General features: G+C 40.5%; 1 protein-coding gene across 1 annotated transcript in view; it reads right to left on the reverse strand.

Moving 5' to 3' along the window:
• Positions 1-18,291, reverse strand: part of CRIM1 (cysteine rich transmembrane BMP regulator 1) — a 650,425-nt gene that overhangs the window by 23,596 nt on the left and 608,538 nt on the right. The window contains exon 14 of the mRNA XM_066595879.1: positions 1,309-1,503. Within this exon, the coding sequence (XP_066451976.1) occupies positions 1,309-1,503 (195 nt within the window). The remainder of the gene's footprint in view (positions 1-1,308; positions 1,504-18,291) is intronic.

Consider the following 18,291-nt stretch of genomic DNA (forward strand, 5'->3'; position numbering starts at 1 on the left):
AAGCCACAATGAGAGCTGTGCACACCTAATATATATTCTATTTAAGACATGAAATAAAAGCATACAAGACAACAGAGACATTCTGAAAAGAAGCAATTTTAGCTTTATGGGTTAGCTGAACATAAAATATTCTGCACAGGTGTGGGGTCAGTCTTTAAAGCTCTATCCACATTAGCATTGTGTTTTACATGTAAAGCAGGAATTACAATGTAGCGCCGGATCTGTCATGCGATGGATACCAACGGCGCCTGACTAATCACACTGACTTTATGAAAACATTGATTGCTGCGTGATCTATAATAGATGCAGGTAAAGCACGCAATTGGTTTATGATTTCTAATAGATTTTACTATTATGTAATATATTGTGGAGGTGCGAGCCTGATTACGTGAAGATATCCTACGAGAACTTGAAATCAGATCGATTCAGATTGACTTTCTGAATTAGGTGACCGTTTTGTTACAATACTGCTTTTTCACTACTGAGCAATATATGGTGGAGGTGTTACCGTCTGAAGCATCTGATTGCTTTGGAATCATTGGATCTCATTATAGTGTAAAGTGTATTTTATGAAAGTTGGGAAGCAGATTGAATTATTTTGTTCTATTATCTTGCTGATAGGTTTAGTGTTAAAGTAGCATAAATTATCAAAACCAATGATCATTATATTGCAGAATATGCTGGGGATAGAGCAGCAAGATTCCAGCCTAGGATCGCCCATGTCATGGCGGCAATCCCACTTTCTACAGGTAGGATATTAGTTGGAGGGCCTAATAAAGGTGAGATTTACAGTAGACTCTTGACTAACTTATTTAGTACTGCCTTGTGATGGCTCATGGTTTATATTATTATTTTTATTACATTAGGTTAGTTTTTTGGTTTCTAAAGATAACAACAGTATGTTCACATAAGGCATAATTACTGCGGAATCTTCTCATGGAAAATCCACAGCTTTTGTATTACAAGACTTTTGGATGAAACAGAAGTCGTCTCATCCATATAGAGAAGGAAAAATCTGTATGAAATCCGCCGCAGAATTGACATAAGGAGCAGATTCTAAATTCACAGCATGTCAATTTATTCTGCATATTTTCAGTGCGGATTCCACCTTTTCAAATGAGGAGGTAAAATCCGCACCACTGGCTGCAGATTTTCACTGTATAATCCACAAAAAAAGTTATCTGAACTATTATATTCAAAGGTCAATGCATGCTTGAAAGGCAAGAGGAACCAAGCTCCTTCTGTACATGAAGTCATTCCTATTCTGAGAAAGCATGAACACACATTCAGAGAGGAGGATATTGTTACCTGGACACATGGGGCAGCAGCTCCCTTCCACGTTTATGGGTTCTACACATGGCAAAGCTGGACAGCTGACTGTGGAGCAGAGTGTTTGCCCTTGCAAACAGTAGCAGTGTGTACAACTGTCAATGTCCCATCTTTCTTCATCTGCATAGGTCTTGCCGTTGAAGTGGCAGACAACTTTCTTTGGAATTGTATCCTCTGTGATGACAAATGGTTATAATCAAAAAAGCTTTAAATATTACCTGTGATACTATCCACAGAGTACTTTGGTGGGCAGATGCCCATCTGTTTTGCTTAATACACAATAAAAACATATCTGATAAACTAGATGCACCAACATTTATTTACACCGAATGGCTTCTTTATCAGAGACAGCTGCCTATTTACAGTTGGAAATCAGACCCCAGAGTGCAGCATAAAATCAAGTAAGCAAGTTTTCTGTTGATCAGTTTCAGCATTGAATGAACATCAGAATGGAAAAAAATGAAGCGCTCAAAGGGGATTTGAAAGGTCATCAATTTTAGAATAGCTGGGGTCTGTATTTCAACAACTGCCAACCTTGTGGGATTTTCTCAAGGAAAGGTGTGGAGAGTATACCAAGAATGGTGTCAACGAGGAAAAATATCTAGTGAAAAGAGATCTTGAAGATATAAACACCTCGTCAATGAAAGGGGTCAGAGGAGGATGTCAAGAATTGGACTGATGAACAGGTGGTGTATAATAAAGAAAATTGCAGTCAAATACTACGCTAGTATGTCTAAATGCTCAACACATCAGGGCACATTTATAAACTCTACCAATTTCTGGAGTAAAAAAGTTGCAAAGCGGTGTTTGCACAAAAATGTGCGACTTTTCTTCATTCTGCATCATCCTCTCCACTTTTTAAAAAAAACGAGTGAGGCTTGATGGGCGGGGCTTGGCCACCCCGGACTGACAAATTTATCTTGAATTTATACCAGAAACTGGCTTAAATTATACCACAAGTGTACGTCAGGTCAGAGCTGGCACTTATTTCTGAAAAGGTGCAGGGAGAGTGCAAAGTCTACTGAAAAGAGTCATGCTTGCTGTGCATACTGACTTTGCCGTGGGACACTGCAGGTACGGTGGACAGGGAGAGTATGAAAAGAGACTCCCCATATTTCATATCACCTTAACTATAAGCACTGTAACTTAGTTTATGGTGCTTATAGTTGATGACAAGTTCCCTATAAGGCACACAAACATGTTATGGCTTCATACAACCTCCAAGTTTTAAGCAACCCATATATGGCACCCATAGACTTCAAAGAGGCCCTACTGTAGCTCCATATACCATTGATGTTCTGAAGGCTTCATATGAAGAAATAATGACATTGTGTATCAGAGGTTATATTATGGACTATTCACCCTTAATGCAGTGTTGTGTGATGTACAACGGTACATGGCATGCCCATGCTTCTCTAACATGGTGGTGTCGAGATGCTCTGTGCTTTTTGTAGAGCTTTTGAAGAAGCGCAAACATGAGACCTAAAGAAAATATGTTAAAGGGAACCTATACGCATTTTTCAAGACAGTAAACCAAACCCAAAGCTAGAATAATCACTTGCCCTGTTTAGAAAACTTATTGTCCCTTGCCTATTTACAGAGCCATACATGTGTAATCACTGTTTAAAATTTTCCTGCGCAGCATGTAAGCTAGGAAGTGTGGTCCGGTGGGCGGGCTGGACCGTCTCTATTCTCAGTAAGTTTTGCCCATAAGACCATCTCTCTCTTCTTAGGCAGTGCTGCAAATTCTCACAGCGATCTACTGCTACTGAAGTGTGCATGTGCGGATCATCTGCCCCAACGCAGCACTCATCTGCACATGCTTGAATCAGTGACATCAGAACGTCGTGAGAATTTCCAGTGCTACCTTTGAAGGGAGGGGTGGGCCTTATGGGCAAAGTTTGCTGAGAGGACAAATAGTCTGCCACACCCACCGGACCCCTCTTCCTAATTTACATGCAGTGTGGGAACATTTTAAACAGCGGCATGTAAATTAGGTAGATATAGCATATGGTTTTGTAAATTAATATGGGACAAGAAGTGTTCTCAATGGGAGCAAGTGATTATTTTAGTGCTGCACTTGGTTTACGGTCTTTAAAAAAATGCAGATCGGTTCCCTTTAATTAATTAAAAATCTTTCTGGCCATAATTCTAATGCACAGGAGGTAACCGTGCAATAAATAAAAGCCAATCTGGGCATTAAGAAAGTATTGATATATGAACAGGCTACAGCTCAGCGTGTTAAATAACAGAGTCAGCGTCAGCACATCAACAACTACTTGCTTTGTAAAACAGGCGTCATACAGCGCAGCGAGCGGACACAAAATGAAAGTAGGACAAATCACTGTATAGAGAATATTGAGAGTTAGTGAGCTGAAAGGTCATTTTAATATGAAGTAGCAGCGTTAGATAGTAGTTTCGGGGAAGTACAGCAGCCGTTCTGTCTGTCTTATTATCTCAAATGAAGTGAACAGCAGGTGTGGAATGCCTATGGCAGCGATGAACACGCCGAGCTGCACAGCTAGTGACAGACATCCACATCATACAATCTGCAGTAATGCTTTAAATTTGGTCATGTCTACACTTTAGCATCTAAGACTGAATAACGTTTCACCCTTAAATGACATTGCAACATTGCTGCTATTTTATTACAGCGGATCTGTTATTCTTGCTTGCTTGAAGAGCTATTGCTATCATTCTGTTCTGGAATACATAAGACATGAACACTTAGGATAACATATAGAATAATTAGCTCAGCTTCATAGTTCAGAACCCAGTGTTTATCTACAGTGGAGCTAATATTTATGGTAATCCAGGCTGAGAACCCAAGTACCTGCGGCACACGAGCCAGGCCGAGAGAATACTAATAGGACACTGACTAAATGGTGCCGTGGGTTCCTTTCTACATGGCTTGCTGCTTTCTAGTTTAGCTATTTAAGTCGTATTCACATTGTGTGGAGCCAATTGATCCACTTTAAAGGGCAGCTATGGAACTTTCTTTGTGTCTAAAAGATCTATAAAAGTTCTATAGAAGTTTTTAGAAAAACAGCAGATTTTGTGGCAGTTTCTTTAAAGTAGTTTTTTTGAGCCAAAGACAGAAGCAAATTCCAAAGCAATAGAAAATACAGAGGAAGTACTAATACTTCTGATTGATTCACTTCTGATTTTGGCTCAAAAGGTTGTATGAAAAACAGCAGAGAATTAAAAAAAAAAAACCTATCGTGTTAAACCACCTTTAAGGCACACCTGAATTTTTTAGAAAAACCTGCCATGTGTGTACATGAGGAATAACATGATTTCTCTCCATCATAGGACTTGTATTCTGCATTTATCACAGTTTTCCCCTTCTACAGGTTGCATCTCTAATTCTCAGCTTTCTCTAAACTGATGGGTGGAGACCGCTGTTATTCCGTGTTCTATTCCCTGCACATAAAGAGAAAACAGCAGATTCTGCTCCCTAAGACCCTGCTCATACAGTGCTTTTTTGGTGTAGATTCTTACACACATTCTGCACCAAAATCCAAAAAGGATGAATGGCCATGGGATAAGGAGATGCAAAAGGTGAACAACTGGCTATAGTGAATGGAGGCGGGTGAAAGGAGAGCGGGGGGAGAACTCTCCTCCAGCTGCCCCACCTCCCTGCCGACCGTGCTGTGAGCGACCCAGCAATACTCGCTCCTGTGTAACAGCATTGGAGCGAGTATACACAGGGACTGGTGTATCCTTGAATTTTGAATAACAAGGGGAGGAAAATCTGAGAAGACTCAGTCCTCAAGGTTGGATTTCAGAAAGGCAGATTTTAATGAACTCAGAAAGAGGATAGGCAGGATCCAATGGTTGGATGTTCTTAAGGACAGAAATGTCCAAGAAGGTTGGAAAATATTGAAAAATTAGATTCTCAAAGAACAAATTGTTAACAATCCCTAAAAGGAGAAGGAATGGGACGCATTTAAAAGAGACCAAGATGGATGAACACAGTCCTTTAATGTATGCTAAAAAAACAAGAAAAAATGTATATCAAATGAAAAGAGGGGGGCATATCTAGAGAAGAATATAATGCGGTCTGCAGAAACTGTAGAGCAAGAACAGCTAAAGCTAATAATTATTTGAGTCTTGCAACACAGGCCAAAAGCAATAAAGGATTTTGGGGGTATGTCAAAAGCAAAAGAAAAGTCAAAAATGCTATTGGATGCTTACAGGATGAAAATAGTGAATTGGTTTAAAATGAGATTCCTTTATCTTAAAAGGAGAACACTTGGCTAACTTAAATGAATTCAAGTCTCGAAGGAAGCAGCGGAAGTTTCCAGAGAACAGAAGTCCTAGAAGGAAAGAAGGTGGACCTCATCTTCAAAAAAGAAAAGAAGGTGGACCCAGGAAGGTGGACCCTGTGAGCCTGACTTCTATACTAGGATCAGAACAAATTATTAAACAGCATGTAAGTAAGTATTTGGATCAGAATAGAGTAATTAACAAGAGCTGGCATGGGTTTTTAAGAAACAATTCATGCCAGACGAATCTTATTTGCCTTCATGACAGAATCGCTGACTGGGTTGTTCAGGCATAAGCGGTTATAGCATATCTTGGCATTAGAAAGGATTTGACGAAGTATCTAATACCATACTTATTGAAAAAATGATAACAGTTGGGTTGTCAATCCCATATTTTAGGTGGATTCACAACACTGGCTGAGTGATTGTACTCAAAGAGTGGTCATAAATGGCTGCACATCCAAGTGGAAGAATGCATCAAGTGGGGTACCTCATGGCTCTGTCCTGAGCCCAGTAGTGTTTAATATTTTCACACATGATCTGAATGAGGGAATTGAGGGGAACTGATCACATCTGCCAATGAGACAAAGCTAGGTGTGATAGCTAACACTAGGGAAGAGACTGAGAGGATTCAAAAAGATCTAGACAAGCTTGAGCAGTAGATGGCGATTAACAGAATGGTATTTAACAGGGAGAAATGAAAAGTCCTATATTAGGTCCAGAAAAAGGGGGAAGAAAAGCACATTAGGTTTTAGTTTCTGGATGGGAAAAGAGCACAGTCTACAGTGTTATTTTCCCATCCAAAAACACTGAAACAGAATGCAATGGAAGCAGATTGAAACCAATAGTGAAGAAATAGATCATTTTTTTCACCGTTTTATTTGTCTCTCTCCTCCCAAAACAGAGCAAAGACATTGAAACCCTGAACTGTGCACTTCTGACAACAGGGCCGCCTATTAACCCTTTTCAATCCAGTGTCGGACCTCGTCAGACATTACGATTTCCCTGCATAGCTCCTCTGTCGGAAGAGATCAGACACAGGTTTCTAACACTATGTCGAAGAGAGCTGCGATGTCGGAGCTCTATTCTGTATATGTATATCGCAGTATGCAGGAGAGGGGTCTAACATCACAGTTCTCTTCTGTGTATGTATATTCCAGTATGGAGAGCTGAGCTGCGATGTCCCATCTCTCCTCTGCATAGTGTAATATACATGTACAGAAGACTTCGATGTCGGATCTCTTTCCTGCATAATGTAATATATATATAATATACATATAGTGGCAGTGTCTGCGTGGAGGGTAGGGTTGGCAAATACACAGTTACTCACCATATAAAAGTCCAAACAGCTTTATTTTTCTTGATTTCAGCAATAGTACAGAAAACAGCAGCCGCTGGCAGCACATATACTTAGTGCAATAAACAAAACAAACACTTGCCCGGCAAGGCACTAATTAGAAATTAGTTTCTCACTTACTTCTAACATGTAGCAATGGTCAGTAAACCACAGAAGTCCACAATGGTAAATGTGTTCAATCCAGGTTCTGACCCTGACTGCCTGAACTTGCAGCCTTTTATGTCCTAGTGATGAACTTAGTGGACTCAGCTGATGGCACTGGGACCCAGGAGGAATATACACTCCCTCCAGTACTCTTCCTTTCACATGTCTACATTATATTATATATAGTGTAGTATACATATTACCTCACCTTTAAATTTAAATAAATTGCTAATAAAATCATCATGACATTTCATTATTATATGTTCCTGGTGAGTAATTCCAAGGAATCCAAAATGTGCTTTCCCACCTAAGGCTGGATTCACACGAACGTATATCGGCTCGGTTTTCACACCGAGCCAATATACGTTGTCCTCATCTGCAGGGGGGGAGAGGATGGAAGAGCAAGGAGCAGGAACTGAGCTCCAGCCCCCTCTCTGCCTCCTCTTCACCCCTCTGCACTATTTGCAATGAAAGGAGGTGGAACGGGGGCGGGGCTAAGTGCGAAGAATTAGACACGCCCTGTCCCGTCTCTCCCCATTGCAAATAGTGCAGAGGGGCGGAGAGGGGGCAGGAGCTCAGTTCCTGCTCCTGGCTCTTCCATCCTCCCCTCCCCTGCAGATGAGGATGACGTATATCGGCTCGGCGTGAAAACCGAGACGATATACATTCGTGTGAATCCAGCCTAACACAAATAAGAACTGGGGAGGATGGAGGTGCCAGGGAAATTGTATTGGAAAGGGTTAAGACTGGTGAACAAAACGCTGGTATTAGGTTCTATTGAACCTAATAGCTTAGTCCTCACATATGGGATTGTGCTGCGGATTTACATCACGGGGAAAAAAAACGCGGCATGTTCAATTTTACCACATTTTTTTCCACGGCGGGAGGTCTCCATTAATATAGTATTAATGGTGATAACGGAAAAACACGGTAAAAAGCGCATTTTTCCATGATCGCCAGCAGGGACTCTTATTTAGCCCCGCGGCGCCCATGGGCATGAGCCCTAAAGGCTTTGTGCTCCCTATACAGGCTGCTGCTATAGTAAGGTTTCTACATTGTAGCAGTTAGTGCCAGTTCTTTTCATAACATAAGCAAATGTGTCAGTTGTGCTCCAGTTGCCTTTCCTACATAAGAGTCATACTTCGCTTAATCTCTGCAAGGTGGACCAAAATATTAGTAGCTAGTAGAGTGGCATCATATTTACTTTAAATAAGTTATCTGGTTTAGTAGGAAAATGGGATCAAAGATGGAAGACAGCAAGGATGTTTGTGGTCCATCAGGGTCTGGAAAGCAAATCTATTGGTGCTCCATGCAGTGTGCTACGATAGATATTGGATAGATATTTCTGTAGAGTATCAGTTTTAGTTGTTATGGACAGTGTGTTGTATAACCACAGTTTTCTATTATGTTTTGAAGGACTTGTGTCTCTAAAATTGTATCTGCACTTCTAATGGTGGCAGTGCTGCATTTCTCCCGAGAGCTGGAGTTTATAAGTAGTTCTGGAGGATGACCGCTAAAATAAGCCATGTGTGCCCATCATTTTACACAGGTGATGTACAGAATCTATGGGTGATGTGAACAATGGAATGGATCAATCTTGTCTAAGGACGCATTCACGCAGGTGAGTATATCGGACCGATATGGCACTCAAACTTGTGATTCTGTATGCGAGTGCAATGCATCACATCTATGTATTTGCGATTTTCACACGCAAGAAAAAATCTCAAGTGCTTCCAATAGTTTAGTGGTAAAAATCGCACTCACATGTAGATCGCATAGTATGTAAGCGCAATGCGATTTAAAAAAAAGATCCCATAGGAAATAACGAGCGACTATTTTTTATACAGTTGATGCATTTTGAACACAACCTTGTAAAAATGTACAGGTTTGGTGAAAACTTGTTAAAGTGAACCACCTATTTTATTTTTAGGTCTGAAATTCAGTGATGATGTCATAATATATTTCTTTCTTTACATCTTTAGGGCTTATTCAGACGACCGTATATCGGCCGGGTTTTCACGCCCGGCCGATATATGGTGTCCCTCTCTGCAGGGGGAGGAGGCTGGAAGCAGTGCTCTGAGCTCCCGCCCCCTCTCCGCCCTTCGGCACTATTTGCAATAGGAAGAGGGCAGGGCAGGGGCGGGAGCTCAGTGCACTGCTCCCGACTCTTCCAGCCTCCTCCCCCTGCAGAGGGGGACACCATATATCAGCCAGGCGTGAAAACCTGGCTGATATACGGTCTAAAGTCGCCCTTAGGCTGCTTTCACACAGGCAATAACGGCTGCCGAATTTCCGCAATATTTACAGTACAAGGCAAGTGAATGAGAGTTAACAAATCTCCCTTACAAGTCGTGGTGTTTTTTTTTGCCAAGGAAAAGAATAACACTTGAAAAACGCTGTTGTTTTGAAATCTGTAGCATATCTATTTATATTGCGGAAACGGCACATATCTGCTGTGGATTTTCTCTATAGAGATCAATGGGTAACATAATATCCGCACCAAAATGTGCAAATACAGTAATGTTGCATTTTTCTGCAGCTTTTCTGCTGTGTAAATGCACTGAATCTGCTTGAAATTCCGTATTTGTTGATGTTTGAAAATAAAATTTGCCAGTATGAACTCAGTGCAGGAACTACCATATCCTCACCCAAGAAACTTTAGCCATCCCTGTTATGCAGGATATGCAAGATACTAAATACACATACAGCAGGAATGGAATAATCCTTTACCAGTAATGTAAATTTTAATCACTTGTCTTATGAAGCTTTAGTTGTACTTCCCAAAATCCTGACAATGCAGAACACTCAGAAATATATGTATATAAGCACTACATGAAGCCCTAAAAATATATAAAAAGAACAATATAGCAAATAAGGCAATGAGAAACATGCAAATCTCTGAAGTTATATGGAAATGGAAGAAACAATGCACTTCTCCCTGTTATTCCACTCGAACCCATTATGTGGCCCACTAGATGGCGCTAGGGCTCTACAAATGACCAATTTTGATATCTAAATTACACCTGATTAATTCAACTATGAGATGTGGCACAACACAAATACCTACAACTCGCCTTGAATCACTCATTATGTGTTACCTGATGTTTATAATAAGCCGCTCCACAGCCGTGATGTTTGCATATCCCCTTATTATCTACAGTCTCATTTACTGCAACCTTCCTCCCTTTGCCTTCCTCTACGTGTTAATTAGGACTGCTTCTATCAATTCCGCCTTGCCTGCCTCCCCTTTGTGTGACTACACTCTCTCCATCCCAATCACATGTAAACCTTACAAGTGTATAATGGACGGGGATTCATTCTGCATGCGTTTTCGCCTGACTATATTGTTGGTCATTTATCCACTGCATACAAACTCTTTCTGTAGGTTCCACTGTTTTATTCAGCCTCATGAATATATTAAAATGTGTTCTTTTTTTGCCTTGCTTGAGGCTGATAGTCAAGTTTTATCTTCCCCCCCCCCCTCCTTCAGAGCTGCCTTCTCATTATAACTCACAACTGTCAAAGTCCAGAAATTGAAGTGAATGGCATTCTAGCCAAACAGCAATTATCTTCTGGTGGATTAATTTTAACTTAGAAGAAACAATGGGCACCTAGGGAGACTTACTGCTCTTTAAAGGGGCTCCGTTTAACTGAAGATATTCATGAACATTTTCTTAGAAAATGTAAAAAAAAATCGCCAGTATAACTAAATCTTTAACTTGCTAAAAATTCTATTCTGCCATAACAGCTTCCACAAAGGTTAATAAGCCAGCTTTCCTAGACCCCTGAATGGTAAGTTGGCAGTTGTATGTTCAGCGCTCGGTTATTAAAGGTTTCTTCGCATCTGATCCCAGCATTGCTGTCTATGAGGTGGTCACAAACTGGTGAGAGTGACAGGACTACACAGTTTCCGAAACTCCCATAGAAGTGAATAGAAGTTATAGAAACAGTGTAGCACAATGTGACGTTTGCATAACTCCGGAGCTGCCAAGACCGTGTAGCTTGCTGTACAACACTGTTTCTGTACCTTCCAATCACTTCTATAGGAGTAAAGGAAACCGCATAGTACAACATGCTCAGCTGTTTCCGTAATACACCTGGTCCGGGGCAGTGGGGACCACAATTCAAGATAGGTGCGGGCCTTAGAGGCGAGGCCTGCATCTATCACACTCTTATGGCATATCACCAAAGCAATCGAGATGGGAATACCCCTTTAACTCATAGCCACATGGATGTTTTACAGGCTCTAGTAAACATGGTTGATAACTTATGAAGGACTGGGAATGGTGGCCATATTTGTTGTCAATTAGATTTCCCAGAGCTGGAATACAATTTTTGATACCTCAACAGAAAAAGACAGTTGAGAGACTTACATGTCTTTGGTTTACAAACAACTCCTCTAAGTTTACTAATTCACATTTTGTGTGCCCTTAAAGACCACCCATCGGCTCTCTTGACACGTCTGTTATCCCCATAATAATATACAATTGAGGAGCTTCTTTTCTCTTGTTGTGCTATTCCTCTCTGATTCCTCATAGAACTTTTACAATAAATTGACAATTAGGTGTTAGCACTTGTCTTGCTGCAGCAGTGTTTCCCTACATAGTCTGGTACTATCAGCACTCAGTGGACAGTAACAGACCGTGTAGAGACACAACTCCTACTGGTAACACCCCACTGTCAACTTATAGAAGGATTTCTAAGAGAAAAACATAATAATAAGGGTTCAAAGAGAATATGTCCAGAATTATCACCTCATGGGTTATACAAGTATTACTAAAACAGACATGTCAAGGGAGCTGAGAGGTCCTCTTTTAATACTGTCCATTTCACAACCCTCACCTATATAAATCAGAAGGTAGAGTGGCTATAAAGAGTTTTTCTTACTCTGAAAGACCCATAAGTATACTAATGCCTTACACAGGTAATCCACTGGAGTGCAGGTAGTGGGACAAAAGGACTGTCCACTGTTCAATATGTAATGGAGATGTTAGCATTACATCATACACTGCTTAGGAACAATGCTCTGTCATCTGTTGCTTCCATGTAAAATGCTTACAATTAACAGATGTGGAAACCTGGTCATCAACCTCTCCCCATCTGCCATTGTCTGACCTGGTTTGCATATGGTTGAGTAAATTTTAACTGTCCAATCCCAGTAACCTATTCCTACATTATTACTAATAATTATACACCGCATCAGAGTAGCTCAACCGCCCAAAATTATAACGTTTATTATATGGAAATGAACAGAATAGCTATAGTTTCTAACATACAAGTAAAGGGACTGTCTTGGGTGCCTTCATATTCATATACACTAGTACAGCAACAGAACGGTTGTAACTACAACCCATTCCCCTTGGCTGCAACACTACTGTGCATATTTAAAAGTACTCCTCCAAGTATACAGCACTTCTTTGCATGCTTCGTATATTTCATTCTACGTATTTAGGGATATTCACATGCAACAGATTTTTGCTGATACTTCTGCATCTTTACATCAGTTCCATTTATCTGAATATGGTTGTTTTGGTTGCAAGTACATGGATTTCTGCAAGCCTCACTCATATAAATGAAACAAGCTGGGTTCACATGGGACTGAAGTCCCACGGAAATCTTGAGGAATGACCACGCTGAAATACCGCGAGATTTCAGCGGGAGAAATGCAGCTTCAAAACCCGTGGCTTTTCGCCGCAGGTTTTGGAGCGGCTTCGCCGCCTGCATTCTGCTGCAGCCATCTCTCACCATAGAGAGGAGAGAGACCGCCATGGAAACGGGGAAAGAATTGACATGCTGCATCTTTGAATTCTGAGCAGCATGTCAATTTCAGCACGGCTTGGCTGCAGCGTGTGGACGAGATTTTTGCAAATCTCGTCCACTTTGCTGGCTAATCCCGGGATTAACCCTTTCCAATCCACTGTCTGACGTCTAAAGACATTCTAATTGAAGGCAGTACAGCTCCGATGTCGGAAGACGTCCGGCAGGGTATTCTTACTATATATTACTGGCCGCTCTGTTGTCAGGGGGCCTCTCCAGCATGTCCCATACCACAGTACTGGCTCTAGCCAGCAAATGGCGCCTTTGTAAAATAGCAGAAAGAGAGAGCCCCCTAGGAAACCCTGGATCCAAAATTGGATTGCAAAGGGTTAAAGTTGCAGGCATGGAAATACCGTGGCAATTATGCCCCGTGTTAACCCAGCCTTACAGAAATTCCTGCAACAAATCTACTGCATATGAGTCACATAGAAACTTCACCAACTGGAAATACCTGGTTTGCAAATAAAGCTACTTGTATAGATTATCCATGTGGTCTATGCTACCACTCTTGGTTAAAAAGGCAGTGACTGTATTGTTAATGGGCTCTGGTCTACTGCATCAGCACCCAAAGGCACAGTCACTGTCCTATTGTATGTCATTTCCCTGTCCTATACTATCTAATAATTTTGCCATGTGATATCCAGAATGTGATTTCAACAACAAGACTTCTTTGGTGTTGCCCATAAAAAGCATCATTCCTCACTGGTCACTACGGGCAGAGTTGCTACTTTTTGATTACAATGGTGGTTCTGAGAAGTCTTTAGCTTTTATAATTTTATCTATGTATAGACTAGTAAAATCACATTAAGGTTTATTGTTTTCATAGGTCTGGGCTACATTTCATAGTTCTAGTCTAATTCTTGCAGATCTGAAGTGAACATGATCTCCAAAGGTCGAGACAAACTTTAAAGAGAAATCTTGCTTCTTCAAGACAATGTCTTTACACAAGACAGACATACATATCAGAAACCGGTAGAGCTTTACTTTGTAGTTGTGGAACACTCAGCCTACTCACCTGATCAGCCAATTTTTGGTCTCCTTTCGATTCCTTTTTAAAGCTTGCCTCAATGATTGGAAACCATGTTCACTTCACATCTCTTAAAGTAAATCAAGCAACAACTATAAAATGTAGGTCAGTCATGTAAAAGTAAAAACATTTGATGTGATAAAAGTAGGTGAAAAGGAAAAGTCAAAGACGTATCAGCACCCACTCATAAACGTCACCTATTCTAGCACAAAATCCTTGTTAGCAAAGTAACACGAAACGTCCCACTTATACCAGCTACATCATGATACTTCATTTACAATAATAATGTGAAGTACAGCTTCATGTACAGAAAATAAAGGTGGGAAAATGTCGGAGAAGCTCATTTCATGAATATATCTGGAGGCGCTATGTAAAATGAGAGTAGCTTTAAATGTCATTTGAACAATTAAATTGTGTGAGATGTGACATTTAGTACTCTCATTAAAAATATTATGCTGACAAAAAGGATTTACCACCGACACATATGCAACGTAAAAAACAACAAATAAGTATGAAGCAGATGAACACACTATTTCTGGGAACCTGAAGATTCTTATCTATTAAGCAATTCTGCATTAAACTTTTCAATGGGAACTATAGGAAATTCCTGATTATCAGATGCTGACTGAAAGGCATTTTACTGTAAATAAGTTTACTAAAGTATAGATAAATCAATATAACAATGCAGTGTTACATTAACGTCTACTAAATGCCTCTTATACAGCAATGGTGGAGAGTTCCCCATCACTACCATGCTTCCTGTTAGAGCAGCGTTTCTAAGTCGGGTTCCATCGAGGTTTCATTAAGAGAAAACTGCTAATGAGTGTTAGAGATTAGAAGATCCTGCCACTCTAGATCCCCAGAGGTAAATCCCTTCTACAAGTCGTCAGACGCTTATTCACCCTGTAGATTTCGTAGATGCTACTTTTTATTGGGCCGAATTGCACCCTAAATATCAACTACTGTCATCTGGAATATGGTCAACCTTCTTAGGAAAACCTCTAAGAAGCACTAGTCTGCAGGTACATCTTTTTTAGGATTCCATGTATAAGGGTATTGTCTCAGAATCATAGAATGGTAGAGTTGGAAGGGACCTCCAGGGTCATCGGGCTCAACCCCCTGCTCAATGCAGGATTCACTAAATCATCCCAGATAGAGGTCTGTCCAGCCTGTGTTTGAAGACTTCCATTGAAGGAGAACTCACCACCTCTCATGGCAACCTGTTCCACTCATTGATCTTGAAAACAGTGTCCTAACATATAGGCATTGTATGAACTACATGTCAGGCAAGATCATAAAAAGTGAACATTGAAAAAGATATAAGGCCCTGTTTTACACTGATATTTGGAGGCTTTGGTTAGGTTTCTTTCAAGCTTCTCAGTGTTTTTTCAACAATAAAAACTCTGATAGACTCCATAAAAGTCAATATGGTTGGTCAATGTCTATTTGAATGTGTGAAAAAATGGATCCATAATGGCAATGATGGCTCCCTTACAAACGCAAGCCATGATGCTAGTGTGGACAGAGCCTTGAAAGTAAAGATTAAATGAAAGAATATATATTTCGTAGCATGCAATGTCTATATATTTATATTTGTCAGCTGAACATTCCTCTGAAAGATGGACTGGTTCATGGATTATAGTTCATGGTGCGGGGACTGATATATTAGTTGTTTAAGAATGCCTTCTGATGACATTGTAGATTTTGCAGCCCGGAGCTGCTGCACGCACCATAGCATGCTTTGTATGTACCGCGGATACAAAAAAATATATAGAAAATCAATTGGCAGTGAACATTTCTGAAGAAAGCAAAGCAGTTTATTAAGTGTATTGATTTACCATTGCAGCTCATACCAGGCCATCTCTATGTACCCTCAAGACAATCTAATACAGTTAAATGCTGTATCAATGTAACTAATACACTTTGCTAGATTCTTTAGAGACATGAGCATACAATGATCTACTAATCTAGGACAATAACAATATATCACAATTAAAACCACTGTATCCATCTAAGCAATGCTACAAGCGAGCCGTGAATGAGAATTTACTTTAATTCATCAACTATTTGAAATGATTTTCAGGCTGTAGTATCATATAAAACATAATTACAGTGTAAATATGGGTATTTTTTTTCCTCCAATATGTGCCATTGTTGTTACTGACAGAACAAGCCAGACCAGAAATTATACACTAAGAATGTGAATGAGCTGTTGTCAGGATGGTTCTGCATTAAGTAAACACATGACAATGATAAATGTGATATTGTCAATTGTGACTTCCATGGCAAAGATTTGATCCCACATAAGAAGCAGATTGTGTGTGTGGATCATAATAATTCTCAGTCCTGGAGTTTTAGGGCATTTTATTTTGGTTCAGTGTTTGCCCCAATTAGTGTCAAACCTCACACGTCTCTTGGAGAGGCTGTGTTACAAAGTGCGAGAGATCACGCTGTTTCTGCTTTCTAATGTCCTATGACTTAGTACGCGGCCACTAGTGCATCAGTCATGTCGCGTTAACAAATGACACTGGACTTTGAAATTGATGAAATCCTTCTAAAATTGCCTGGCCGCTTACAGATTGCTGCAGATATACCTAGGAAGTTCAGAGAAATGGTTCTATTAACTGAACTTTTCTTCATAATTATGTTATGGTCAAATGTTCTATCATATTTGCCTTTAGATGATCGAACTGAGTATGGCGGTCATTAGAGGAATCAGTCAGTCAAGCATTCACGGACTTACATTATATCTTAGAATCTATGAGCAAATATAGTGAATGTGAACTAAGGAGCAGTTTTTTTTTACCTTGTTGGCTATATAGCACCAACACTTTTCACAGTGCAGTATAGAGATTATCACTTACTTCAGTCCCGGTCCACAATTGGGCCTCCAATTTTACCTAATTCATATTAGGACCAATTTCATATGAAGTAATTAAAGGGGTTGTCCCGCGAAAGCAAGTGGGGTTATACACTTCTGTATGGCCATATTAATGCACTTTGTAATGTACATTGTGCATTAATTATGAGCCATACAGAAGTTATTCACTTACCTGTTCCGTTGCTAGCGTCCTCGTCTCCATGGTGCCGTCTAATTTCAGCGTCTAATCGCCCGATTAGACGCGCTTGCGCAGTCCGGTCTTCTCCCTTCCGAATGGGGCCGCTCGTGCCGGAGAGCTGCTCCTTGTAGCTCCGCCCCGTCACGTGTGCCGATTCCAGCCAATCAGGAGGCTGGAATCGGCAATGGAGCGCACAGAGCCCACGGTGCACCATGGGAGAAGACCCGCGGTGCATCGTGGGTGAAGATCCCGGCGGCCATCTTACTAAGGTAAGTAAGAACTCGCCGGAGCGCGGGGATTCGGGTAAGTACTGGACGTTTTTTTTTTTATAACATGCATCGGGTTTGTCTCGCGCCGAACGGGGGGGCTATTGAAAAAAAAAAAAAACTAGTTTCGGCGCGGGACAACCCCTTTAACCTACAGTATGGAAATGTATTTGGAGTGCAGGAAAAGACTATAGTACCAGGAGAAAACCCAAGAAACATGGGAAAACATAAATTCAATGCGGCTTAGGGAGGAGCTTACTTGCTACTTTATGGTACATTATTCTTCGATCACCTACCTTGTTTTGGTCTACTTATCATTTCACATTTGGTTTAAGATCGATCTCATTACCGCCACCTCATTATTGTTCAAACATTCTAGTTAAACATTTTTATTTTTAATAAAATATTTTTTTTACATTTTATAAACACAGGATAAGAAAACTCCCAATGGTTGCTAAGGGTTGTCACCCATTTGTGCTTGTAGCACCATAGTACTAATCCCAGTCCTTGCCACTATTGTTTATTCCGATCATGAGTTTGCAGCCATTCTCATCAACTATGAAGCACTTTTGGCAAGACCCAGCTTCCCATTTTGAAAACGAAATGACACAATCCCATAGCAGATGTTGCCTGGATTTCTCAATGAATTGTCATAGTGCCTATGCAATTAATTCATAATAACACCATGTTGTCTAATTATTTACTAATGTGCTGTGTCACAGTTGGCAACTGCTGTTCATTTTCATGGACAATCCCATTGTTTAAAGATCTTCTTCTGGAAGCTTAATTTCTAGCGCTGTCCCTGCAGATATCAGTATCTATTCTGCATAATGGTAAATTTACGATGGAATGAAGAGGACATGATTTTTTACTGGGGAACATTTGTATCACTTTAGAGTCCAGCGACAGTCCAGGTGTCGGGCGTATTACCAGTGTCTATAACCTGGGCCAGATTAATAGGTTCTTGCACAGAGAGAAAATGTTGTCAGATGACTACTGAGTTGCATTCCAACTTCAACACGAG

Source organism: Eleutherodactylus coqui, chromosome 3 (genome assembly GCF_035609145.1).
Source record: "Eleutherodactylus coqui strain aEleCoq1 chromosome 3, aEleCoq1.hap1, whole genome shotgun sequence".
NCBI classification, from domain to species: domain Eukaryota; kingdom Metazoa; phylum Chordata; class Amphibia; order Anura; family Eleutherodactylidae; genus Eleutherodactylus; species Eleutherodactylus coqui.